This window comes from Prionailurus bengalensis, chromosome A3 (genome assembly GCF_016509475.1).
Source record: "Prionailurus bengalensis isolate Pbe53 chromosome A3, Fcat_Pben_1.1_paternal_pri, whole genome shotgun sequence".
Taxonomy (NCBI): domain Eukaryota; kingdom Metazoa; phylum Chordata; class Mammalia; order Carnivora; family Felidae; genus Prionailurus; species Prionailurus bengalensis.
In genome coordinates, this window is record NC_057354.1 from 1,592,342 (window position 1) to 1,619,764 (window position 27,423).

The window sequence follows — 27,423 nt, forward strand, 5'->3', positions numbered from 1 at the left end:
CACCGCGCCCTCCGCTCCTCGCCCCCAGCGCGTGAGCGCCCCACCGGGCCCGGCGCCCTCTCCCAGCGCGGCGCCCCCGCCCCCCCCCCCGACCGCGGGCCCTGGCGAGCGCACCCCGGGAAGCTCGGAGGCCCGGCCGTGGAGGAGGTGAGCTCGGCGTTCGGGCTGCGCCGGGCCGCCGGGGGCCACCCGCGCCCCGCCGTGCTGACCCCGCGGCCCGCTGCGGAGCGGGGACGCGGGCGCCGAGGCGGCGCACAGCGGCCGGGAACTCGACGCCGGCGCCCCCTCCCCGCGGGTCCGGGCCGCGTCGGGGAAGATGTACCAGAGCCTGGCGCTGGCCCCGAGCCCCAGCCAGGCCGCCTACGCCGACTCGGGCCCCTTTCTGCACGCGCCGGGCGCCGGCTCCCCGGTGTTCGTGCCGCCCGCGCGCGTCCCCTCCATGCTGCCCTACCTGCCGGCGTGCGAGCCGGGCCCCCAGGCCCCCGGGCTAGGCACGCACCCCGGCTGGGCGCAGGCGGCGGCCGCAGACTCCTCAGCCTTCGGCTCCGGCGGCCCGCACCCGCCGGCCGCCCAGCCGCCCGGAGCCACCGCCTGCCCCTTTCCGCACGGCCCCCCCGGGCCCGGCAGTGGGGGCGGCGCGGGGACCCGGGACGGCGGCGCCTACCAGGGCGCGCTGCTGGCGCGCGAGCAGTACCCGGCCCCGCTGGGGCGGCCGGTGGGCGCGTCCTACCCCGCCGCCTACCCCGCCTACGTGAGCACCGAGGTGGCCCCGTCCTGGACCTCCGGACCCTTCGAAGGCAGCGTCCTGCACGGCCTCCAGGGCCGCCCGGCTGGCCTCCCGAGCCGCAGAGCCACCTTCGGTGAGTGTGACCCTGGGGTGCTGGGTGCTGGGCCTACCGGGGTGCAGTCCTGCACCCGGCCAAGGCCCCCGCGACACCGCCCCCCCCCCCCCCCCGCCAGGCCCAGAACTGCGGGACAAGTACACGTGGGCAGAATACAGCATCTGCCACAATGTCACCCACCCTGAGACCAAAACTGCCGTCCTGGGCTTCCTTTCTCCTGAACCCAACCCCCTGGGTCTCACCAGCTGAGCTCACCTCATACGCTCTTATGAGAAGTTTCTAAGTGGTTTTTATAAAATTCCGAATACGATTTATTTCAGTAAGCGGCCACACTCTGCTCCTTCTAGAATGTTTACGTATTCTAATTTGAGACCTGGCTTCAGTGGCTCACCGCCTGCCCCCGGGGTGCCAATTTGGATAATCGGATTCCAGGCCCCTCAGGCGCATTTGCTCCGGGGGGGGGGGGGGGGGGAGCCCCTGGGCCACCCTACTTCATGGGTGCAGCCTCGCAGGCCCACCCCCAAGCCGCCTCGGCCCCGACTGCCTCCATGGCGCAGGAAGCGGGTCCCCTCCGCCGTCACCCAGGGCGGCTCCCGCAGGGCTGACCCCCTCCCGGCCCCCACAGGGCACCCGGTGCCGCCGAGGAGGGAGCCGGGGACCTCTCCCTTCTGCCCTGCGGGCCCCTGAGCGGTGGCACAGGCCCAGCTGTGTTCCACGGTGGTCGCCACCCGAGCAAAGCCGACAGGAAAGGCAGGGGCCGCCGTAGGCTCTGTGGGATGGCACCATCCACTCAGCCCGGCCCTCCTAACGTCCCGTCTTGCAGAGGCCGAGGCCCTGGGGCCACCTCCCTCCGCCGGTGCTGACCACTCCGCCTCCCCAGGGGATCAAAGTTACACCTCGGTTCTAAGGGGAACCATTCTGTAGCCGCCCGGGGGTCTGACGGACTTACCTTCCCCCACCCTGCAAGGCAACCCTAACCAGCTTCTCTTTTAATCCGGCACAAACTTTGTAACATGTAAAGTGAAGCTTTAAAGTAAAATTAGACAAAATAAATGTTAAAACAAAATGAAAGCCAGGGGCACACACAGCGGGAAGACTCAGCAGACGCTGGGCCCCGGGGAAGGGCCGTGCCTCGGCCCGCGACCAGCTGCCTGTCCCCCCAGTGCCGGACTTCCTGGAAGAGCTCCCTGGCGAGGGTCGCGAGTGTGTCAACTGCGGGGCCCTGTCCACGCCGCTGTGGCGCCGTGACGGTACCGGCCACTACCTGTGCAACGCCTGCGGCCTCTACCACAAGATGAACGGAGTCAACAGGCCGCTCGTGCGCCCACAGAAGCGCCTGGTGAGTGCCGCCTGCGGGGGGCCGAGCTGAGTCCCCAGAGAGGCTGGGTGCCCCAGCAGGGCCCTGGGAGCGCTGTCTGCCGTCCATCCGGGAGCCGCCGGGAGGCCCAGGCCCCGCCACAGGCCCTGCCCTGCCCTGCGCGCCTCCGCAGAGGGGCTGGGCTCACTGAGCCCAAGGCGGTGCTGCCCTGGGTCTGTGGGCCCCCCCCGGAAGAGGGGCCACCCGGTGACTCTGCCCGGGACCCGGGGCACGGGATGGCTGTGGACCCAAGCGGCCTCCTGGGGCTCAGCCCTGCGGCTCCGAGGGTGGCAGGGGGCGCAAGGTGACGTGGCCAGGGCGTGGGGTTTGGAGGGAAAGGTGGCCCCCGGGTGGTGGCTTTGTGGCAGGGGGTTGAAATCCAATGCAGGAGGGGTCCTGGGGACCCCTGCTCTTGGGGAGCACTTTCCCCCCGATACCAGGGGGCTGGAGCTGAGACCGGGTCTGGGGTGGTTCCATGCGCAAAACTTGTTTTCACTTTTGGTTTCTCCTGGCGTGTGGCTGGGTGCTGAGCGGAGAGGACCGGGGACTCACTTTTGCCCCCAGCCGGGCAGAGTCCCCGGAGGCTGTGTGAAGGTTTCGAGGCACTGGTTCTCTGCCGTCTCACCGGCAAACTTGGAGGTTCGAGTAATTCTGCGCGTGGCGGGGCCCGCCTTTGCAAGCTGTCTAAAGTTCGTGAGGCCACAGTGACTCCTGAGTCCTGGGTCCGGGCATGGCTGTTTCTGGGGATGCCGGGCCTTCTGCTCTAATGCTGGTGTGAGCCCTGTCATGGCCGGTCAGCCGGCTCTGGCCGGTTCCGGTGCATCGGAGGGTGGGTGGGGGGCTCGTCCCTGGAGGCTGCTGCAGGGGGCCCGGCTTGCCTGCCTGCCGCTGTGGCTGTTCTGGGCTGCCTGGTGCTCAGTCGCTGGCCCTTGACGGGAAACCCAGACCTGGGCTGTGGAGGCGCCCGACCGATCCGGGCTCCAGACCAGGCAGGCAGGAGGCAGCACTGACCCAGGCAGTTTGGGGGAAGCCACTGTTTTTCTCTCCCTGTTCTAGCCTGGAGTTTGGGGCTCCGCGGGTCCCCTAATTCCCCTCCACCGACACTGTGCCTCCTGGAAGGGGGGGATACCTCAGAATCCATATCACCTCCTCACTTATATTTCTGCCCCTGTGATCATGCCCACTCCCCCCCCCACACACACACACATGTACAGCACTGGCTTGGCACCTGGTGTGGCCCTCACAGATGGGGAAACAGGCTAAAGCAGAGGTGTCCTGGGGGACTGACCCCCCCCCCAACTCCCAGGGACCAGGCTGGCTGCTCCTCTGCTCCCTCCCTTCTCCCCCAGGGGGTGGGGATGGGAACACTGGTAAACAGGAAGAGAAGGTTCAGATTCTCCCGTCTCTGCCCCCCACCCCTCACAGGGCTCACCTCCCAGCAGAAAATTCCTGACGTGGGGGTAAGCAGGCAGGGGCCATGAGGCATTGAGGCATTCACCTTCACAGCAGCCCTGTGATGACCCCAGGGCTCCAGCCTCTCAGAGAGTGGCTTCCCCCAGCGGCCAGGCGCTGCAGGGCCTGGGACTGTCTGCCTCGGGCGGGCTCCCGTGTGCCCCGCCCCCGCTGGTGATGCACCTGTCTTGGGTCTTCGGCCGAGGCCCCTGCACCCACTGTCCCCCTGCTGCGTTGGAAACATTCCTTTAGGTGGGGTGTTTGGACAGGCCTTAGCCCGCTCTGTGGACTGGTGTGGCCTCCGCGTCCTGGTCCGGGGCACAAGGAATGATTAGCTTTAAGGACGCTTTGTAGGGTGGAGTATGCCCTCAACTTACCCCCGCTAGGCGGCCGGCCTCAGAGGGTGGTCAGCTGGTCATCCCTGCGTCCAGGCCCATGCAGATCTGAATGCGGGACGAGCCTAGGAAGGGGGGACGGTGTTCCTAGAGGGGTTCTACTCCCCTCTCCTCCGAGCTGGCTCCTCATGGATGGTTTCCTCTGATTTGTCTCTGGGCTCCTGCCTGGCACTCAGGGAGGGTGACCCGGCTGGCGGGGCCGGGCTCGTGTGGAAACTCAGAGATTCTCGGACAGTGCTGGGACCAGAGCCCAGGCCCCAAGGCAGCCATGTCAGGGCTGGGCCGGTCACCCCAGACGTGTCCCTGCTCGTGCCTCACTCTCCCTCATGGGTGGCCAGCACCGATGCCCCCGGAGAGAATTGTCCTAACCTTCTTTCAAATGATTACAGAAGTTTTAGAAACTTGTCACCAACAACACAGGAATGTGACAATAACAAGTGTGCGTCCACCACCCCCAGGCCTCACCCCCAGTCCCAAAGGAGTTCATATCTTTTCTGCCCTTTGCATCCTGGGTGCATCCTTAGTCACAGGCACAGACCTCTTACCTGAGGCTTCTGTCAGTGTGGGCGAGCGAGTGGGGAGAGTTGAGGTGGCCCCACAGACCCCTGCGTGCCTGCTTGTGTGGCCAGGTGCTCAGAGCCCTCCCCCACCCAGCCCCACCCCACCCCAACGTCAGAGCCCTGCGGCCAAGGCCAGGAAGGGGCCCCGCATCCTTCCAGGAGCAAATCTGGACCTTGACTGAGGACCCCGGGTTTTCCTTCCTGCACAGTCCGCCTCGCAGGCTCGTCCCTGGCACGGTCTGCCCTTGGCCAGCAAGGGACACACGCTTTGTCAGGTTAAGCGTCGACCGTGTCCTTTTCCGAGAGCGGGATGAGGGGACCCACTTGAAATGGGGCCATCCCCCCTCCCCCCGCTGTACCTCTTGTGAGTTTCGAGCTGCGTCTCTTACTTTGAAAAGTGGTTTTCGCTGTGTGAGCTGGCCTCACCCCTCCCAGCCGAGGAGCAGCAGCGGGCCCCTCTCCCTGCTCCCCGCTCCGGCTCTCTCTCTCGGCCCGCCCTGGCTGGGCCGCCCAGCGTCCTGATTTCTTCACTTGAATCAGACGCGTGCGGAGCCTGAAGCTGCTGCAGCCAGCAGGCTTTGAAGTTTAACTTCTTTTGAAAAGAACAGACCAAAGAAGAAAACAAAATACAGCGGGGGGGTGGGGGGGGTGGGTGGAGGGCTGGCAGCGAGGGGGCCCTGAGAGTGGCCAGGCCTGGCCGCTTGTGCAGGCAGCAAGGAAGGACAGAGGCTCGGGCGTCTGTCGGGGTAGGGACGGCACCGGGGATGTGTCCCCGCAGTGCGCTGGGCTCAGGGGGGCGGTTCCGTCCACCCCGATGCCTCCGGCCCAGCAGCATCTCTGAGCCTCGGTACCCCATCCGTAGCACACAGCCCAATGAGGGGAGAGGAAAATACAAACGAACAAACTTTTTAAAATGTTTTCCAGGTCCTTTCTTCCCCTCTTTTTATTAATTTTAATTTATGTTCACTAAGAAAGAATTCACTGCTTAATCCAGGTGCCAGATTTTTCCCTTGCACTCCCAGGGTACAGAGAGACGGCTCTTGGACTTCTGGGCTGTTTTCCACACACACACACACACACACACACACACACACACACACACACGGCATCGATTCCACCTGTGGTTGTTTCCACACCTGTGGGGGGGGGGCGGCTGCGGGGCGGACTCCTCTTCTCGAAAGACGCACAGGCGACCGTGAGGACGTTTGTGGGAGGTGCAGGCGAGCTCTGTGTGTGTGCTCGTGAGTGCCGCTGAAAACCAGCACTGACGTTCAAGGCCCCGCATTGGCACCTTTGTGCCCTGGCCTGAGTGTTTCCGTAGGAAGGATTCAGCATGAGGAGGCATGATGGCCCAAGGGGAGGGGTTCGGACTCCGACTTTTCAAGGATGGTGCAGCTTTTCTGGGAGGTGTGACGGCAGTATGAGCTCTAAGGGAGCAGCTGGATGGGGAGAGCGGAGGTGCGGGAAGCGGGGACCTCGGTGCAGCCCAAGGGGTAGGTCAGGGTCACACACAAGACAGTCAACTGTGAATTTCAGATAAACAGCAACTAGCGTTTTAGTGTATGTCCCAAATACTGCGCGGAGGCACACTTCTGCGAAGTATTTGTTGCATATCCGAAGTTCGCATCTAGCTGGCATCCTGGTGTGTGTAGTTTTTGTTTGTTTGTTTGTTTGTTTGTTTGGTTTTTGCCACATATGGCAGCCTGGGGAAGGTCCTAAGGCCCCCTGCCATGCCAGGAAGGTGGGTGGACTGGCGGGGGTGGGGATCCCGGGCCGGGGCGGGCCGCAGGAGGGCGCCCCCTTGTCCGTAGCTCCTGGCACCGAGAGGCAGATGGGAGAGAGGGCCGGGGCAGGGAGAGGAAACTCAAATCGGGTCCAGTAAGAGCAGCCGCCTTCCAGACAGTCAGGATGTGGCCTCGGCTTCCCGGGGAGAGACTCGGGCGGACCCTGGTTGACTCCGGGTCCAGTGCTCCTGTCTCCGAGCGTCACCGTCTGGCCGGGAGGTGGAGCAGCAGGGCCCCGGCCCCCGGCTCACACCAGCCTCCCCCGTGCACAGACCTCGTCCCGCCGCGCTGGCCTCTGCTGCAGCAACTGCCACACGACCAACACCACGCTGTGGCGGCGCAACGCGGACGGCGAGCCGGTGTGCAACGCCTGCGGTCTGTACATGAAGCTGCACGGGGTGAGCGGACGGGGTGGGCGGGGTGAGGGCTGGGGGGGCGGGGCCTGGGTGAGTGAACCGGGAGACGCGGGTCATGGGTGGGGCCGGGGACAGGGTGACTGGAGGGGGAATGGGTGGGGCAGGGGCGGGGCCGTGGGGGGGGTGAGGACTGGATGGGACGGGGCGGGGTGAGTGGAGGGGGAAGGGCGGGAAAGGGGAAGGCGGGCCGTGGGTGGAGCAGGGGCCCGGGTGAGGACTGGGTGGGGCAGGGAGTTGGGGGCCCCGAGTTGGGGGCGGGGCATGGGGGCGTGGCGAGTGGACGGGAGGGGGGAGGCAGGGGCGGAGCTGCCCTCTTCGGGTCACGTGAGACACGGGGCCCTGGGGAGGCAGGTGGCAGAGCGGGGCTGAGCGTGTTTCCCGTGTGGCCCCCACTGACTGCGCGCTCCAGGCCTATGCTGTTACCGTTAGGCCCTTTTCACAGATGGGCCTACTGAGGCTCAGCGTCGCTGAGGCAGGTCTGCAGCCATTCAACCTGAGACAGGCCCCCTGGTGTGGCCTCTGTGCGCCCCTAGAGCCCTCCTGGCCCCTACAGCTCTGGGGGGTTGGGCCTGGACTGGCTCTTGCCCACTTTGCCGGGGGGAAGGCCCCAAGCCCAAGGCCAGCAGCTCACCAAGGGCTCTGATGACTCGGTCACCTCCCAGAGTGACTAGCTCTGCAGGCCTGACATCAGGGCATGTGGCCATTCAAGAGGCCCAGGGGTGAGAAGAGATAGGACCAGTCACCCTCCCCTGCCTGCCCCTGCCAGGTGCCTCGGCCCCTGGCGATGAAGAAGGAGAGCATCCAGACGCGGAAACGCAAGCCCAAGAACGCTGCGAAGACCAAGGGCTCTTCAGGTGTGAGGGACCAGGGCCCATCGGGATGCCAGGAAGAGGCCAGTCCCCAGCCCTCCTGCGGGGTACACGTTCTCCCCTTGGAGTCGCTTTGAGTGTCGCAAATTTCCACCACTAGAGATTTGCACGTTTAGTTCAAGCATTGCCCTCCCAAAGCACAAGTACCCCTGATTCTGCCCCGGGACCCGTCCGGTCTGGGGAGGGGCCGGGCGGTGCGAGCCTACCCAGCTGAGGGGCAGCAGGGCAGGTCGAGGGTGCCACACCCAGTCCCTCTGACCCGTTAAGTGACCAGTACGGCTGGATGTGCCCCCGCTTCCAGGATGCAGCACAGGGAACCCCACGGCCTCCCTGCCCGCTGTCCCGGACACTGAGAGCTCAGCAGCTACTTTGAAACCCAAATCCAACCTGGCATCCCCTTCGTGCCCTGGGTCCAGCGTCACCTCCCAGGTAAGTCAGGTGGGGTGGAACCGGGGACCCAGAGCTGGCTCCCGGGCACCTCCTCAGGGAACCCTGACTCGCCCACCAGGTCAGACCCCCATCAGCGCCCCCAAGGGCCTCTCCCGGGAAGGCGCTCAGGGCTGGGCACTCGGTTGGCCATTGGTTCCGGCAGCTGACCGGTGGCACGCTCCGGGCTGAACGCCCTCACGTGTTGTCCTGTCCGCCACATGGGGCCTCCCGCCCCTTCCAGGGTCTGAGAGGGCCTCTTGCGACAAACGTCCCAGTCCCGAGGGCTCCCGACGCCGAGCGAGGCCATTCCCCGTTCCCCCTGCAGGCGAACGACCCCCCGGCTCCCAGCCACTTGGAGTTCAAGTTCGAGCCCGAGGACTTTGCCTTCCCCTCCGCAGCCCCGGGCCCCCAGGCTGGCCTCGGCGGGACCCTGTGCCAGGAGGCCTGGTGTGCCCTGGCCTTGGCCTAGGGCCTCGGGCGTCCATCGGACCCGCCTGGCTGCCTGCCTGGCTCCAGCACAGCAGAGGGAGACCATCCGGTCCATCCACCAGAAGACGAGCCAGCGGGACCTTGAGGCGCTGGGCATCCCTCAACACGCTGGTGGGGAGGTCGTCTGGACAGACGGCGGTCAGGCCCCGGAGAGGGGGAGAGGCTAATGAGAAGGCCTTGAGCCCCCCCTGCAGACAGCAGGGGACTCCCCCAAAGGCTGTGTGACACTGGGCCACTCCAGCCGGGGCTGACCTGGAGGGCCCACTACCGACAGTTCTCTTGTCCCCATCTGCCATCGCCGTGTTGACACATGGTGGCAGTTGGAAAAAAACAAACAACAACAAAAAAGCCACCTGTTGTAAAACCAGGATCACAAATGAAAGGGCCGAGGTCAAGCTCAAGCAGGCAACGTGAATGAGGGGACCTCGTCAGGCTCGGGATCTGTTCCTTTTCTCACATTTGACGGACAAAGACACGGCACAGAGAACTTTCCCTCCCTGTGAGTGAAGGACTGCTAGGGACAGATGTGCAGGTTGTGCACTGTGCCAGGATGCCACCCCAAGGGCAAGCCATTCACACCAGCGTCGTCGTCTACTTGTGTATTTATTTGGATGATTTCCCCAGAGGGGGCAGTAAAGGGCCTCATTCTGACCGAATCTGTGTATCGTGACTGATTCTGACAGTGAAGGACCTGGGGTCCTGTGCTGACCCCACAGGCACTGTCAGTGCTGGTGGTGGAGTGACCACATGTCCTGGCCTACCTCGGATCATCCCAGCTGGCTTGTCCCAGAGGAATTCTTACTGACCCCCCCCTTTACTTGCGGAAGCCCTCCCCCCACGCTGGGGTGACCCCTTAGTTGGTCAAGCCGGCTAGAAGGAGCTGTGCCCAAGGAACCGAATGACGAGCAGCCACCGGGGTCGGGCAGACAGTAAGACCTGGAGGGGAGCGGGGCGCGCCTTGCCCGGGGCCTCGTCCCCATTTCCGCCCGGTTGCCGCCTTTCGCCAGCAAACCTCCGAGACAGCAGGAGCAGCTGCCAGCCGCCAAGCCTCCTGGCTGAAGCTCGCCTTTCATATTTAAACACCGTGGTCCCTGGCGGTAGCTTCCAGAACGCGTCCTGAGGCTGTACCTCCAGTTCGAGCAGCACAATTTACACGAGATGTTGTCTTTTTTTTTTTTTTTAAAGACAAACGATGCCATGAGTAAAAAATGTAAAATATGTAAAACTTGTAAAATATGTAAAAATATGTAAAAAAGGTAAAAATGTAAAATCGATTTTGCATTTCTTTTGCCGACGCCTGTGGGATTTCGCAGCCCGGTCCCTGCCCACCGGGTCAGCAGCGGGTCCGGTGCTCACTCAGGCCGCCTCTCCTTGCGGACACTTGTCTCCATATGTTGGTCTGCTGGACCTTGCTGACCACGCCGGGTCGACCAGGAGACCCTCAAACACAGAGTGCCTTCGAGGTCGCCCACCGGCACGGGAGAGGGACGCTGGGCCGGCCTGGGGGCCCACACGTGGAGAAGCCATCCCTGCGCGGTCAGGAGGACCCGGGTCTGAGGCCCTGTCCTGCCACGTGCTGCTGCTCTGGGCCGCAGTCAGGGCACGGGGAACGCGCTGAGGTTCGGGGCACTGGTCCCCATGTGCCCCTGTGTTCGCATGTAGGCCTGGCGCTTCTGACTGGGGTGCGGCGGGCAAGCCAGGTGCTGCTGCCTCTCACCGTGTGGCACCTGCAGGCGGGGTGCCTGTGCGCGGACGTGCCTGGCGGAGGGGGCTCAGCCCGGACAGGACGCCCCTGTCGCGGGGGGAGACCCCGCTGCCGTCCCTCTCCGTGCCCACAGGCCTCGGGCTGCCCTTCCGGGGAGGCTACTCACAGGAGAGCAGGTGAGGAGCCGCCCAGTTGGGCAGGGCGGTACCCCCTTCCCGCCTCCCCACCCCCGCCCAGGCGTCGGGTCCCGAGCGAGAGACCCTCACCGTTATTTTGGAAGAACCAAGCGGCAACTCCCTGCTCGGCCTTCCCAGCCCAAGCAGCTGCGCGGGGGGCAACGTCCATCCTCCGGGGCCATTGGGGGGGGGGGGCACCCAGGCTCCAGGTGAGGGAGCAGAGGCCCCGGAGGGCAGGAGAGGCGGGAGGCCACCCGGCACCCTCGAGGACCTCCTCTGGGCTTGCATTGCGCTCCGCCCTGTCTCCCTGCGAGGGGGCTGGTGCGGGTCCCCTCTTCTCCGATGGGGGAGACCAGGGCTCCGAGCGGTGGCACAAGGCACCTGGCCACTGAGGGGCCCACGTGGGGGCCTGGGCTTGGAGGGACAGCACAGCATCCTCTCACCCAGCGGTGCTACCACTTGGGAACCCAGTGGCTTTCGTCAGAGCCTCGGTCTCCCCATCTGCCGGGGGAGGGTGCCATGTGCCTGTGGCCAAGTGATGCACACACGTGCGCAGCTGGTCCGTGCCTGGGGGTCCCCGTATTCGGGGGCGGCGTTCTGCACTCCCCAACCCAAGGAGGCTTCCTGGAGGTGTCCACAGTAGGACAGGTAGGGTCCTCACAAAGAGGAGGGGGGACTGGATGTCCCGGCCCCCCGGCTCCCTGCCCATGAACAGGGATCCTGACAGGAAGGGGGGGTTGACGACGAGGGAAGGAAGAAGCCATCTCTTCCGTTTTTGTCATTGTTGGATGTGTCGTGCCCAGGACGAGGGAGGCTGAGTGCTCTACCTCTGGGCATGAGCGTTGCTGCTAATTTAAGCCTTTCCCCCCAGTGCCCCTTCGGGGCCGGAAGCTTCGGGACCCGGAGCCTCCATATGGCCGCCAATACCCCCTTCCTGTGGTGCTTCCTCCTGCCAGCCCACCCTCGGCTCCGCCTGGCTGGCCGGAAACCACCGGATGGGCCGGGGAGGCTGGCGGGCGTGGGCAGCCGGCCGCTCATCGGAGCCACCGGACAGAAGGAAAGCCCGCTCCGTCCGTGCTGCCTGACTGTGCACTCGATTCCCGTCACCTTCCCAGCTAGAGCCGCCCCAGAGCCGGCAGGAGGGGACCCGACCCTGTGGCTGTCCCGTCCATTGAGCCCCCGCTGGGGTCCGTCCGGGTGCCTTGATGCGGGCAGAGCTGAGGACACAGAGGAAGGGGTGACACCCGGAGTCCTCTCAGCTGGGGTCCCCCCCCACACACACGTGCGCTTAGAGCCCAATGCTTCACTCCAGGGCGTGCCAAGGACGGGGTCGCGGGACTCCTCAGAGGGGACCCCGCCCACACGTCCTCTCGGACGGACCCAGGGTGGGCGACACCCGGGGGCAGCTGCTTCCCCACTTCTCCGAACGCCGCTGCGTTTAGCCGAGAGTGTGTCCCGAGCCCACGCCAGGGTGCACGTGCGTCCCCTCGGGCCCTTGTGCTGCGGCCCCACTCGGTGCCTCCGCGCCCGCCCCAGCTGACCCCCTGCAGCCCGGGTCTCCCCCCGACAGCCCTGCGGACCTGCGGGGAAACTGGAAAGAGCTCCTTAAGAAGGGAAAAGGGTTCTTTGGGGCGAGCCATGCAGGGTACCAGCTTTTTATTTGACCAAATAAGGCCATTTCTTAGAAAAGAACAGTTACTGCTGTCACCATCATCAGAAACAGGCCATTCTGCCACCAAACACAGCCGGCCGCTGTCTCTGGGAAAGGGACCACGCCTTTGTCACTTCTCACTGCTTTCCTTCACCGCGAACCGTGGACAGCTAGTGGCAGGGGCCAGACAGCCAGGGGCTGCCCTTCTCCAGGCCGCGTGGACAGGCACTCAGGAAGAGGACGACGAGGCCGGGGTCCCAGCCCCCAGGGGGACCCCCATTCGGCCGACGGAGGCCAGAGAGGCCAGGTGCCCCCTGAGGCCGCGAGGCTGCGGGCGCCGGCGGGGGGGGGGGGGTCCCCGTCCTTCCTCCCACAGGCGCTGCGGCAGCCGCTGAACGGGCCCCAAAGGGGAGGGGGCTGGCTGAGCCCCACAGCCCTGCCGGAGCCGGGCTGGGGGCGGCCGGCCCTAGACGACCACTCGGAGGCCGTGGCAGGCAGCCCCCCCACCCCCAATGCCCTGTGACGCCCGCCAAGATGTTGACACGGACGGCTCCAGCCGCCTTATTTATTATCTGATAAAGGGCTCTCGGCACCGCCGGTGGACGGCGTCTGGCCAGGCTGGGGCCTGGGGGAGGGAGGCGGGTGGGTGGGAGGACAGGAGGCCAGAGCAGGGCCTCCACACTGGACTCTGGGGCGGGACACCCTGAGGCATCCGGGCTTCCCCTTCGCTGGCCGACGGCCCTCCTCCACCACCACCATCGAGGCGGCCGGCCAAGGAGAAGCTCCGCTCCCGCAGGAGGGACCCGGGCCTCCCTGCGTGGGAGCCGCACCCCGTACAACCTGCGCCCCTCTGCTGCCAGCCGCTGCTCCCCGTGGTGTCTGCAGAATCCCCGGCCGGGGTCCTCCTCACCATCGGCCCCTCCCATCCAGCTGCCCACCCTCCTCCACCCCTCCTCGCGGCCCAGAGCTCAGATTTCCCGTGATGCAAATCTGGGCCTGTTTCTTCTTTGTTTCCAAACACCCTGGCCCAGGTAACACCCCAGCAACCGCGCAGTTGGCCAGAACCCTGACCACCCCGTGACCTGAGGGCTCCCCCTTCCCACACCTGCGTCCTCTCTTGGGTGTGGGGGACACTTGCCAGCATCCAGGCTCGCCACGCCTCTGGGCCTTTGCACATGCTTTTCCCTCTGTGCACCGAACGGGGGCCAAGACCCTCTGATGGCGCCTCCTCCACGAAGCCTTTCTCGGGCAGTGCGAGGAGGTCTCTCCGAGCACAGCCGTCCCACCGCCGGGAGCAGGAGGGAGACACGCTGTATGCCCGAGAAGAGGGGTGGGTTACACGACAGAGGGATTGTGTAGAGACAGCCTTAAAGATCAGAGCTCCTGAGAATATTTAACAATTACAGCTCGTTCTAAACGTGTTCCCCTGAGCCTTGTCCGAGGCTTTTATGAGCGGGAGGGGACAACAAAGTACTGAGCCCAGGGCCTGGCCAACACTCAGCGGTGGTGGAATATCAGTGCATGAGTGGACCCTGTGCCCCTGCTGGCGTCTGGGGGGCAGGCCGGCCAGGCCCTCCCGGGACCGCCTGCCCCCGGAAGCCCGTCCTTCCACCCACCATGGGGATGGTCGGCCTCCGTCTGTCCTCAGTCACCCCACAGCTCTCAGTCCTTCTGAGGACAGTCGAAGACGGGGACAAGAGGGGTAAGGTGGGGTCCCCGGAAAGGCAGATGCGAGGTGAGGGGTCCTGGGTGAGGCGGGATCCCCAGAAGCACACTCCCAGAGGGGGACTTGCGTGGGGGTGATCCATGCAGGCCCTGCTCCCATGTACCTGGAAGGGGGCGAGGAGAGCAGCACCCAGCCAGCCTCAGCCCAACCCGTGTGGACAGCAACCCCCGCCCTCCACCAGCACAGCCCTGTGCACACAGGGAAAGGGCTCCAGGAACCCCAGTTAGGAACCCCAGATAGAGCACGCACTGCTGTCCCGCCCTGAAAAGCCAGGGCCAGTTCTGACAGCTGGGCCCCAGGGCCTGGCCAGGGTCGGGGGGTCGGGGGGGGTGCTGGGGGGGGCTGATTCCCACGCCCGGACCACCAGGGGTGGGAATGGAGGGCCAGGCCAGGGGCCTTCAGAGCCAGGCACGTTCTGGTCGACCACAAGGTGGGGCAGGCCTCTCCCCAGGAAGGCTTGGGGGCTGGCGGGGCGAGTCGGAGCGATTCTGGTTCCCGGGGGGGTGGCGCACGAGGGCTTCCCGTCTGACCTCCAAATTCATCTTTTCTAAGTCGTGTCTCCTTCGTGTGAGATGTGCCAAGTTGTGCAACATAAACATTTTAGAGATTACACAATTTTCAAACCCCGTTCTGACGATTCTTTGTTTTTTAATGCTCAGAAGACAGCAGAGCACGGTGGGCAGTGCCCTTGACCTGACCTCTGCCAGTTTCTGGTGGCCAGGAATGGGGCAGGTCTAGTCAGACCCAGAGCAGGCCGTGTGCCTGGACGAGGAGGAGGAAGCCACTGTCTGTGCAGAGTAGGAGGGACTGAGAGGGGGCGGCAGGGAATGGGGACACAGACACAGGGACAGCACAGAGCACAACTTCGACCCCCGACCCTTCGCGCCCTTTGGTCTGATAGCCACAGTGCCCCCTTTCCCAGTGGTCTGTCCTGGGGCTTGTGTCCCTTCCCACCGTGTGAGGCCTGCCGGACCAGACCCCCAGGCAGGCCCTGGGGGTGACATCGGTGAGGGCAGGGGGGACTCAGGAGTGCCCCAGCCCCTCCAGCCCACACTCAGGGCCTCCCCACAGAAGACAAGACAGGCAGGTGGCAGGAAAGGACAAAGGATCGCAGCTTCCAGAGCAGAGGCCGCCAGACCACAGGGAGAGCAAGTGAGGAGTTTCTCTGAAGATCTTGAAAGAATGACCAGGAGCCCTTCAAGCCCAGTGGGTCATGACAGCTGATCCTGGGCCAGGACCCAGCCAGATCCCTTCTATGGGAATCTCTTTCCAGCAATTCCAAACTGGGAGATGGGGGTGGGGGATGCCCAGAGAGTCGGGAGGGACCCCACACCCCTGGGGCCAGCCAGAAGGGAGCCCTGACCCTCACCCTGCAGGGAGAACTCCCAGGTCATCCAAGGGCACCGGCCAGCTTGAGGCTGACAAAGCCTGTCCTTGGGACTTGAGCCACCCGAGAAAACTTGGGGCCTAGGTTCAGATGGTTTGGACACAGTGTCCCCAGGAGAACGGGCAGCGGTCCTCAGCTCGACCGTGGCAGCCGCGGGCCTGCCTCCCACTCTTGGGGGTGAGGGCAGGGGAAGGGAACAAGGAGGTCTGGGCAGCAGCCTGACCCTTTGCGCTGGCCATAATCAGGGATGGGATTTCTTCAGTGGAGCCAGGAAGTCCGTCCCCGACATAAGGAACGGGATTAACCGATTAACCGAGATGGATGGCTTTGGGGGCCCCTTCCCTCCGTGACTCTCAAGCGGGTTCCAGGAGGATGGGGGTAGGGAACAGAGCCCCTCTGAGGACCTCAGCGCTCAGCCCGGAGCCCGGTGTTCAGGAAGAGTTCAATGACTTTTTCCAAAGCCCGTAAACGAAACACAGAAACCCCCAGACCCACGGCCTCCTTAAATCGAGAGCTCTCTGAGCGGCGTGTGCCGTCCGCTGAGCTGATGGACGACTCCCCCCCCCCCAAAGCTCCGCCGGGGTTTTCTGGGGGAAGATTTAAGACCCTCCAGCCCAGCCCCGTTAGCCTTTCAAAGTAAAAGAATAATAGGTCTGTCCGCTTCCGGCCCGCGCCTCCCCTCGGTCAAGTTCTGAGGGCTTCCTGGCCTCGGCTGCGCGGGGCGACCGCGGGAGTTCACAGCCACTTGCAGATAAACCTCCCTTGTTTATTTTATGAATGAGAGAGGACATTAAATACTCAAGTAAAGTGCATCTACGCACCCGAGGCCAAGAGATACTTAGAGCACCAGCCCTGCGTGGGGGACCTGGGAGAACACACAGCCAGACCAGAGGGACGGCCACCAGGGGGTCCCCAAACCCACACCCAGGGCCCCCGGAGGGAGAACGGGCAGGTCCGGGACATTACGGGGTGGGGGGTTGCAGGTGGAGGGTAAGTGCTCAGCTCTGGGGGGAGTGTGGGCCACGAACAACAGCAGAAACGCAAGGCAGCCCGCCGAGGGTCTCGTCAGTCACCAGGCTGGCACAGCTCGGTCCTGGCCGGCCCTGGAGAAGACGAGGAGCCCCTCGCTGGGTCCTCTCTGTGACCACCCCCAAAGAGGCACAGCCCCTGGAGACCCGGGAGGAGGGGGACTGCTGACAGGGCCTCGGGATACCCGGCGCGGCCCCCCTCCATGCCTCTCCACCCCACTCCCACCCCACCACGACTGTGAGGGGCCCCGCTCTCCGCCCCAACCCTGCTCAGCCGCTCCTGAGACTCGGCTACCCCACCAGCCTTCCCAGGGCCCCCACAAGCGTGCTCGCGACCCCGACAGGCTCTTCCCCGCTGCCGGTCCCCAGCTCCCAGCTCAGCGGTGGGCACACAGTGGGTGTTTCAGAAGACCAGCCATGGAGGAGCGGTTGCTGGACTTCAGACGGACACAGGCGCCCCCTCCCCAGGGGCCCAGCGCCCACTCCTGTCCTGCGGGGAGAGGTCTGGGCGCCGCTGGGCCTCCCTTGAGACCCACACGACTCTCACACTCCCACCTCGGCCGAGGCAAGTCTAGGAGAACCCGATCGGGACAGACAATAGGCTCTAAAAATACACCAGGGGCAGGATTTCCCAGGGACATCTGTGAGCTCTGTCCGGCGGGAGTTATAAATACTAAATAACAGTAATTCAGAGTCACTAGTCATCCGGGGACAGCCACGTCCTTTGTGGGGACAAGGAATGTTTTTCCTGATCCATAATTTATTGCCCTTTACAGTTAAATTCAGCTATAGACCAAAAACAAAGACAAACGAAAAAAGCAGGGTCCCCCTGGAGCCACTGAGAGCTGGGCCCCTGGGAAGGTCGGGAACAGGGCTGGGCAGCTCCTGGACCATCTCTGTCCTGGGGGGTCCAATGTGCTTAGCTCTTCCCTGCCCACCCTCCTCCTGAGCACCCCTCCCCGTGGGCCACTTGAACGGGCACTGCTTTCAGGGAGCCCTCCCGGTGGGTCCCCAGCACCGCTCCATCCTGACTGGGGGGCTCCGGGCCCCCCTCTGTACCAGTTTCAAGCACAAGTCAGGTTTGGAGCCTACTGCACACAAAGTCCAGGACTGGGGGCTGCTGACTCCTCCCTCCACACCAAGTAAATGGACCGAATTGTGTCCCCACCAAACTCACGCTGAAATCCTAACCCCCCGTGTCTCAGAACGTGACCGTATTTGGAAATAGGATTGTGGCAGATTTGCTCAGTTAAGGTGTTGCTCACTACGAGGGGCCCTAATCCGATGTGGCTGGTGTCCTTGTAGGAGGGGGACATTGGGACACAGGCACACGCACAGGGAGAAACCCATGTGACAATGAAGGCAGAGGTTCGGTGCTGCTTGTACAAGCCGAGAAGCTCAGGTGCTGCTGGCCCTGGTGCCCACCAGGAGCGGCCGAGGAGCTAGGGCCCTCCCCCGGAAGGAACTGGCCGTGAGGACGCCTTGATCTCGGACTTCCAGGCTCCAGAACTGCAAGAAAATGCATCTCTGCTGTTTAAGCCTGGTCTGTGGTACTTTGTCTCAGCGGCCCCAGGACATCGGGCCTCTTCACCCGCCCTTCTCTCCTCCACCCCGGAGAGACCACCTCACCCTGCTGGCAGCCACAGAAGCCACAGCCCGTACGACCGCACGGGCCCAGATCCTTTTAAAGCAAAGTGCATGGACCTCACAATCACGGCTCCCCTGAGTATCCGGCGTGCTGATGAGGCGGCCAGACCACATCCTCAACCCCGTCCCCCAAAGTGACTGGAAGGCACAAAAGAGACTGGAAGGCAGGTGTTCCACACCTGGGCCAAGGCAGGTCAGCAACTGCCCCAGGACTCTGTTCACTCCGGTCGAGGGGACCTGCGCAGGCAGAGCAGGGTGCCCGGCATCTGAGGGGAGCTGAACCTGACCCGCCTCTCGGGGAGCCGCCCCGTTCACTTCCGTCGGGCCGTCACGGTGACCTGAAATGTGCTCGTCACGCGCCTGTCCATTTGTTGTGCGTCTGCCTCCTGGGCCGCCCCGTGCGGTCCGGGACAACTATACCTCGGGCCGCGCGCGTGAGCCCAGAGTGCAAGTGGCCATAACAGGAAAGGGAAAGGAAACAGGCACAATGCATTTAACAATATGTTCTTCTCTCTCTCTCAAAAATAAATAAACAGGGGCGCCTGGGTGGCGCAGTCGGTTAAGCGTCCGACTTCAGCCAGGTCACGATCTCGCGGTCCGTGAGTTCGAGCCCCGCGTCGGGCTCTGGGCTGATGGCTCAGAGCCTGGAGCCTGTTTCCGGTTCTGTGTCTCCCTCTCTCTCTGCCCCTCCCCTGTTCATGCTCTGTCTCTCTCTGTCCCAAAAATAAATAAACGTTGAAAAAATAAATAAATAAATAAATAAACATTAAAAATGTTTTTTTCTTAAAAATAATATATTCTAACCCCGCGTGTCCAAAATGCTGTCACTTCAGCATGTCAGCAACACAGAAGGTGCTGATGGGACCCCCCGGGATGGCGTGTTTGAGCTGGGCCTCTGCGAACCCCCGTGTTGCACACCCACCGGGCAGCTCAGCCGGGGCCAGACAGCCCTCAGCAGCCACGTGTGACTCGGGTGCCCCGGGCCGCTGGGCACAGGCAGAGACAGCTTCGTGGGGATTCATCCCCAGTGTTCATCCCCAAACCGAGGCAAGGGCAAGGTGTTGACACCCAAGTGTATTTGCTACTAAATGAAAGAGTGGCCCAAGCTGGCCTCCAAGCTGTAGTCTGCACCACTGTGGGAGGGGTGGAGGGGGCGGGAGGCAGGGCAGGGCTTGGGGGCGTGTGGGTGTGGGTGTCCCCGGCCCTGAGGTGCAGGTGGACCGAGCCCTACAGGCAGGAGGCCAGGTGCAGGGGGAGGGAGCCAGCCTGCTCCCCTCCAGCCTGCTTCCCCGAGATACGGGAGCCGAGGGGAGGGGAGGGGAGGTGGGGAGAGCCTGGGCCCCCCTCAGCCCTCTCCATGACACCCAGGCCAGCTGGACTCCGGAACCCCAAAGAGGAAGGCTGAGCCAGAATGTGGAGATGAGGCCTTTGCAGACTGAGCCCCCGGGGCCACGGCGCAGCCCCTGTCAGTGACAGATAGGGTGGGTTTTCCACGCAGCCTCCTGACCGACACCCCAGGGCAGTCCGGCCACCCAGGCAGGGTAGGGGTCGTGCCAGGCTCCACTGCCAGGCAGAGGTGTCTGCTGATGCCCCAGACAAGGAAGGGGCCTGGTGGGGAGCCACGGCCAGGAGGAGGGGGGACCTTCCTTCTCCGATGAGAACGCCGTGGGGGACTGCTGGGCTCCACCTCGAGGGCCGGGCCATCGCCCTGGGGCTGCTGGGGCCGGTCAGCGGGGCTCACGTGGGCCCGGGGGGTGACGAGCACGTGCCAGGGCGTGTCTGCCGGGGCTCCCAGGTCTCCCTCTGGAAGGGCGGTGGCCTCCCCAGGGCGGAGCCCAGCTCCAGGCACCGGGAGGTAGTCTGTGGGTCCCTTGTGCTGCTCCCACCACCCGCACTGGGCAACGCTGGGAGGGCATGTGGAGGGTGGACGAGTGCAGACGCTCAGCGCCCGGCTGGACGCAGCTGCCCTGTCCCCACGGCTGGTCAACGGCCCCTGCAGGCCGGGGCCCAGCACACCCTTAGCCTCGGGACCAGCAGCCGGACGGTGGGGAGCACACACGGGCCGTGGTCCTCCACACAAGCAGGGGCGAGCCTCAGCGGACGTAACGTCGTCAGCGAGGGACAGGTGCAGGCTGGGTAGGGGCCAGGACCCAGGCCCCCCCCGCAGCTCTGCGCGTCCTATCTCTGTGCCTCGACTATCACGGCCCTGCTCATTACCGCAGGGACCGGCAGCCCCCGAGGCTGAGGGTGGAGGGTCTGGACGACGAGCTGGGCCGTGGGCCCGCCACAGGTGGAAACCCCCAGGATGGTCCGCTCCATGCACACGAGGCCCTCGTCTGACCGCTGTCCCTGGGCTCTTCATTCTGGGGCCACCGCCCGGACGACGCCCAGAGGGACGGGGTGGAGGGCGGTGGCCAGGGCCGTGTAGCCCATCGGCCTTCCCAGCAGCCCTGCTCCACACACGAGGGCACGGAGGCCCGGGGCTCGCGGTGACGCGCCCGAGGCCCCCCCCACCCGTGTGCCCCTACCGCCCTCTCCACTCGGCTCCCGGCAAGGCTTGTGAGCACAGCCGGCGTGTGTGTGAGCAGGGTCTCCTGTGTCATTGTCCCCGGGGCGGGGGGGGGGGAGCATCCCAGGCAGAATCTGGGGGAGATTCCCTGGGGAGGCCTGGCCCCTGCCGGCAGCCCCAAGCCCCCCTTCTAGGCCCCCTCCAGCCGCGCTGTCCAGTTCGTGCGACCACCAGACGTCCAGCAGGCCTGGCAAGCGGGGCCCGCAGGGAACAGCAGGGCTCTGCCTCGCAGTGACAGAACATTCTCTCTGAATCCCGGGCCAGGCTGGGGTTGGTCACTCCCCTGGGTGATCAGCACCCCGTGTGAGCCCTGGGACCCTGGAAATGGGCGGGGCTGGCTCCTCCCCTCCGCCTTCACCCCACCTGCCCCTGGGTCCACTTGACCCAGGTCCAAGGGGAGACTCAGAGGCCCTCCTCTCAGGGGAAGGAGGGTCGAGGTGCTAAGCTGTGTAGCTCAGGCAGGCCTGGCTGTCCCAGGTCAGAGTGGGCCGGGAGTGGGGGTGCTGAGACCCAGACAGGTCCCAGGGGACACACCACTTGGGAAGCCCCCAGCCTCGAGGCTAAGTCCCTGGCGGGGGCTAACAACACAGCGAAGGAATTCTGCATTTCCTCAGTTCTCCGTTCGCTCAGAAATACATATTACTTGTCTATTATGTGCTTAGTCTGCCCCCTTTCAGTCTCTGGATTTCACCTGAAATCAGGGTAGCTTCAGGGGGAGCCTCCAGGGGGAGGGTCCTTCCTGGCCACCACCCCCCCCCCCCAGCTCCTGGTGGTCCCAGGTGTCCCTGGGGCTGCGGTTTCACCCTGCCATCTCTGCCCGTCTCCCCGTGGCACCTCCCCTGTGTTTGTCTGCATGGGGACGTGTCCCTATGAGGACACCAGCCGTTGGATCAAGGCCCAGCCTGGTGACCTCATCTTAACTTGACCACATCTGCAAAGACCCTATTCCAAATGAGCCCGCCTTCACATCTGCTGCGGTTAGGACTTCAGTATATCTTTTGGGGGACACAGCTCACCCCACAACAGATGGCGGTTCCACTGAGGTCCGCAAAGGCAGCTGTGAAGACGGCCAGCCCCTCCCATCCTGAAACAGATATTTGAGTGGCGGCAGGACAGAAAATGTGTGAAGAAGGAAAGGAGAAAAGCAGACAGCAGGTGCAAAGGCCCTGAGACAGGAGCTCTCAGGGAAGGGGGGGGCAAGGAGGCTGGAAGAGGGCACAGAGGGCGAGGGCTCTGTCCGCATCCCCGCTGGGCTCACATAGAACAGGTTATGCACCTGTCTCTGTTGTGTTGCCCCCGTAAGTGTGGGGTCTCAGTGTTTCCCGGCAACCCCCATGCACCTGCTCCCTCAGCGTCCACACGGTCTCCTCAGATTCCCGGGCTCTGAGCTGCAGGGATACAGCGGCCAGTGCAGGGGCCCCACGCTGGGCGTCCCCGACACCCCCTGACCAGTCCCCAGCCCCAGCACAAGGGGACACCTAGGAAAACCAGAGAAGGCAGCTCGGAGGCCCGTGGGGCCGGTGGCCGATCGGACATGCGCTCAGGTGTCCTGACGTCCAGGGCCGCCCTGGGCCGCACACAGACGGAGCACATCCCCGAGGCACATGGCACGGCACGCCGGGGGCCTCGGCTTGGCCTCCGCAGGCCGGAGCTGTGGCGCCAGCCTCGGGCTCCGAGGCCAGGCGGCTGGCGAGGCGCCCGGCGGGGTGCACACCGGCCGGCACAGACCCGGCCCCCGAAGGCCCTGGCCGGCACGGGCACGGACGTCAGCGCTATGAGTCGTCACGAGGGGCCTGCGCCTCGGGGCTCCGAGGACCCCTAGCCACCCGGCCCCGGGACCCCCGCCGAGCAGCCCGCGCTTGGTAGAGCCCCTGCCTCCAGGCCCGGGGCCGGCCTCCCTCACCCTCTGTTTCTTTAAAGACCAGACCCTTGCTCATGCCTTTGATCTTCCACAAATCGCTGTGGCTTCTGCTCCGCGTCGGCCATGACATTGACAACTGTTTATTAGTTCTAAAATAGCTGAGATTCATGTCAGACATTCCGCATGTTAGAAAAATGTTTATGAAGTGCTATCATCGTTTATGTAACCGTGCGTGTTGGGGAAGCCACATGGGACGGATCGGACCACACAGGCCTCGGGCCTCGGCCCCAGGGCCACACCTCCCCGGGCAAGCGGGCGTCCCACGGTCCGCCCAGCCTTCCGGCCCGGCCCTGCTCAGGGGGCTCTCCCCGCCTCTCGCGGTCAGGGGGCTGCTCCCCGGGCCACAGAGCGACCCGCCAGTGCTGGGTGGGGGCGGTCCTGAAGCTCCAGGGGCTCTCTCCCCGTGTCGCCCAGCAGACGGGCCTCAGCCCCCGTCTTGGGCAGGTGCGCTGTCCTGCGTCCCCTCGGAGTTCGAAGAGCGCGCTTATAATCCCACTGGACAGGCCTTTCTTTGGACGTAGGCACCTAGCTTCCTCCCTGGTGCTCTGAACGGTGCTGAGGCCGGGTGGGGTGTCCCTCGGGAGGGTGGACTCAAAGCCGGGGGGCAGCGAGCCTGGCGGACAGCACCAGAAAGGCCCCTGGGCTCGCTCCCGCGCCCCAGCCCCCTCCTTCCCACCCCCCTCCCCCCGGCAGCCGTGGTTTCTGCCCTCCCCGGGCCATCCTCTCCAGCAGGACACAGAGGTGTGAACAGCTACTCGCTGTCATTCAAATGTGTCACTCGCTGCACGAATGCCAAGTGGGGCGTGGGGGCCACGACATGCTGCTCCCAAAGGAAGCTGAGGGCACAGCCGGGTGAGTGGCCGCGTGAGGGGGCTCTGTGGGGTGATATGTATGACCGCCGGGAGAGCAGCGGTGTGGACGGATCTCGGGCACGTGGCTCTGGCCAGAGAGGCTGCACACGGATCGCACGGATTCTGCGGGAGACCGCGTTCACCTCGCGTGACAGAATGCGGGGTGTCGGCTGCATCTCGGGGCGGGAGGCGTGCAGCTCCCCAGAAAGGGGCCGGAGGGAGCCCACCGGGAGAGGCGGTTCTCCACGTGATCGGGCGTCCCGCGGCTGGATGAGTTGGCCAAAGCCCTTCAAACCAAACGCTTCAGATTAAGGGAATCGCCCAGCAAAAGGCCAGCCGCCGGGTCAGTGCTGGGCCACAGCTGCCACTAGTCAGCAGGGGCATCAACACCGGGGGAGAAACTGTGTCTCCATCTGGACAAAAGTACCCGAAGAGTTGAAAACGGGACCTCGGCTGCACACGTCCGAGCCTCACAGCTGCGCCTGGTGGGAGCAGTCGGTGGCGGGTGACAGGTGACAGCTGGGGTCCACGCACGCACTGGGTACAACTCGGCCACGAGAAGGGACAAGGCGCGGACGCCCGCGACCCCACCGATGAGCCTCAACCATGTGACGCTGAGTCAGAAAAGCCAGACACGAAGTCCAAGCGTAGGATCCCGCTGACAGGAGGCATCCAGAACCCGCCAATCCAGACACGGAAGCAGAGTGGTGGCCTCCAGGGCAGGGGAGGAAGAGAGGCCGATGCGAACGGAGTCTCCTCTCGGTGGGACGGAAGCGTGGGGGTGGACACACGGGGGTGGTTACACACCGCTGTGGACAGACTGTCACTGAGTTGTTCACTTTAAAATCGTTAATTTAGGGGCGCCTGGGCAGCTCGGTCAGTTAAGCGTCCAGCTCTTGATTTCGGCCCAGGTCACGATCTCACGGTTCGTGGGATCGAGACCCGGCAACAGCCTCTGCCCTGGGGTGGAGCCTCTTTGGGATTCTTTCTCTGTCTCCCTCTTTCTCTGTCCCTCCCTCCTCCAAATAAATAAATGAATGTGAAATAAAAAGAAATGAAACGGTTAACTTTAAACCATGGGAATGTCACCTTAAAAAAAAAAAAACCTGAGCAAAGTTTTAGAGGAGCCTGACCCTGGGTCAGGGGCACACCCCGGGGCACACGTGGGGGGCCTTCCCACTGGGGCCCAGAGAGCTGTGAACAGAGCTCACGACTGTCACTGGCAGAACCCGGGGTGGAGCAAAGTCCCGGGGTGGAGGCTCAACCACAGCCGACGAACCTATCGCCGGTCTTTGGTGCTCATCGGCGTCCACCGGGGACAGCCCCTGGGGTCCAGGGACTGGCAGGAACCCACCTGGCCCCCTGACCATCACAGTACCTTCCCTGGACCCTTAATTTGCTCCTTTGCAGGGAGTCGTTCAAGCTGATTCCCAACATGAAGCTGTAAGCCTTGCACCGTGGCGTGCGACCGTCCAACAGGGCGCACGTGGGAGCCAGGAGAATGTCCTTCTGGAAAGATCTGGGGTAAAGCTGGCCGCCGCCGGGACATCCCCGTCCAGGCCCAGAGCCAGAGGGACCCTGGGCTCGGCCCTCCCCGGGACGTGCCCGGCCTCTCTCTCTCCAGGCCTGCGACTCTCTGGACGAATCTTCAAGCCCTTCTGGGGGAGGAGACGCCCGCCCGCCCACAGGTTCACAGAGGGGCTGCGGAGGCCAGCCTGCCCGTCAAAGTCGGCCTCCCCGCCCTGTCTCCAGGACACTGGGACCAACAGTGACAGCTATTTTGATCTCCCTTCCCACGTCCCTATTATTTAACTTTCTTTTTAGGCCATAAAATTCTGACTTTTAATATTTTCAACTCTCGTCTCTCGTAAAACAACAATATTAGTATTTCTCTAAAGGCACATGTACCATTACTGTATCTTTATGATGTGTGCGGGATGCGCGGTGCATGGACCGTGGCCTTCTGACGGGACGCTCCTGGTCACGAGGCATCAGTTACAACATCTCGGTTTGACACAAGTCTGCCCCGTGCGTCGCAGGAAGATGCAGTTTTATTATCTGTGATGTGCCAACAGACAGCCCAGCTCAAGGCTGGGCTCACTCCTGTCACAGACACCTCCTCGCCCCCTCCCCCCTCCTAAAGCCAGGGACCGACTTATCCTGACCTGCCGTGATTTACAGTCCCCATTACGTGCTTGTATAAATCCCCACAACTCCGGGAGGCCGGAGGCCGTTCTGCGCAGACACGCGGGGCCCTGGAGTGCTGCCATTGGCCCAGGCCGGTCACATCCGGGGCGAGTAGGCAGAAAAACAAGTTTTCAGCTTCCCGGAGTCAGGTGAGGAGGCCCAGAACCGGGCCGGTCAGGACACTGGCTCAGGGGCAAGACGGCCTTTGCTGACAGGCCCTCTCCCTAAGCCCATGTCCCACCTGGCCGACAGGTTGAGGGGCCTGGGCCCGTTCCAACCACAAAATGGGAACAAATAAAACATTTTCAGGAGTGGCACGTGGTGGGATGGGAGCCCCCATTGTCCCTTGGGGGTTGAGGCTACGGAGGGAGCAGATGACCCCAGGCCCCTCTGTCCCTCCCCAGGGCCCTCTGTCCCTCCCCAGGTCCCTCTGTCCCTCCCCAGACCCCTCTGTCCCTCTCCAGGCCCCTCTGTCCCTCCCCAGGCCCCTCTGTCCCTCCCCAGGGCCCTCTGTCCCTCCCCAGGGCCTTCTGTCCCTCTCCAGGCCCCTCTGTCCCTCCCCAGAGCCCTCTGTCCCTCCCCAGACCCCTCTGTCCCTCTCCAGGCCCCTCTGTCCCTCCCCAGAGCCCTCTGTCCCTCCCCAGAGCCCTCTGTCCCTCCCCAGGCCCCTCTGTCCCTCCCCAGAGCCCTCTGTCCCTCCCCAGGCCCCTCTGTCCCTCCCCAGGGCCCTCCCCAGGGCCCTCTGTCCCTCCCCAGGCCCCTCTGTCCCTCCCCAGGGCCCTCACCCCATCCTAGGAAGTCTGTCTGGAGTCGCTGTGGGAGATTCACTGCAATCCCACTCAAATCTCAGGAAGTCACTTTATGGATATTGACAACGGACGGGAGGCCACGGACCCAGAGGAGCCAATGCAAGAGCTGGAGGGGGACTGCCCGACGTCAAGCCCCCCGCGAAGCCACAGCAATCACGCCGCCGTGTCCCGGCGGAAGAAGGCACAGACCGTGGGACGGAACGGAGCCCAGAAACGGGCCCCAGAAACCCAGTCGACGGACGTCTGACAAGGGAGCGGAGGCGACACGACGGAGCAGAGACCGTCTCTTCAACAACCGGGGCCGAACCCGCCGGCCGTCCGCCTGCAGAAAAACGCATCCAGACACGGACCTTACCCCCTTCACGAAAATTCACTCAAAGTGGGTCACAGACTTAAAGTAAAATGCGAACCCTGATCTCCTCGATGACAACCCGGGAGAAAGTCTCGGTGACCCTGGGGATGGCGATGAGCTTTCAGACACAACACCCAGACAGGATCCGAGAAGGAAAGCTGGCAAGCTGGACTGCGGTGGAATTAAAGACGTCTGCTCTCGGAAAGACTGTCAGGAGAATTAGAAGACAAGCCACAGGCTGGGAGACAGTATTTGCCAGAGAAACATCTGATAAAGGACTGTCATCCAAAATACCTAAAGAACTCTTAAAACGTAGCAACAAAAACACAAACACAAACATGGGCCCGAGACCCAAACAGGCAGTTAAGCGTCCGACCCTTGACTTCAGCTCAGGTCATGATCCTGCGGTTCGTGGGTTCAAGCCCCAAGTCGGGCTCTGTGCGGACAACTCGGAGCCCGGAGCCCACTTCGGATTCTGTGTCTCCCTCTCTCTCCGCCCCTCCCCGGCTCGTGTTCTGTCTCTTTCTGTCCCTCCCAAATATAAATAAATGTTAAAAAAAAAAAAATAACGCACAAAATCGGCCCGGGTGGAATCTCCTGGGCAGCTCCCACCCTGGGCCAGGTGTCAGGACTGGGGGACGGCATCCTGAAGTCGCCCTGCTAATCAACAGGCAGCGGTCACTGAGCCCTGCGCCCCACGAACCTGAGAAAGGGTCTGACCCATTCCGCAGTCAAGGAGGGCCGCTCCGTGGAGGTGGTGCTCGGGGCGAGACCTCGCCGATGCCCGGGACTTAGCTCGATGAGGGGGAGGGCTGCTCAGA

At 63.9% G+C, this 27,423-nt stretch overlaps 1 protein-coding gene across 2 annotated transcripts; it reads left to right on the forward strand.

Annotated features, from left to right (window-relative positions):
• The first annotated feature begins 229 nt into the window (after positions 1 to 229).
• On the forward strand, positions 230 to 9,795 carry GATA5 (GATA binding protein 5). 2 transcript variants are annotated; one of them, XM_043553512.1, is made up of 6 exons: positions 230 to 860; positions 2,006 to 2,181; positions 6,663 to 6,788; positions 7,573 to 7,660; positions 7,977 to 8,113; positions 8,430 to 8,573. In XM_043553512.1, the coding sequence occupies exons 1-6, from the start codon at positions 317 to 319 to the stop codon at positions 8,571 to 8,573; spliced, it is 1,215 nt and encodes a 404-aa protein (XP_043409447.1). In that variant the 5' UTR covers positions 230 to 316. The 2 variants fall into 2 exon arrangements, with proteins under 2 accessions (XP_043409447.1, XP_043409446.1); XM_043553511.1 differs by having other exon boundaries at positions 240 to 860; positions 7,977 to 8,105; positions 8,421 to 9,795.
• The last annotated feature ends 17,628 nt before the right edge of the window (positions 9,796 to 27,423 follow it).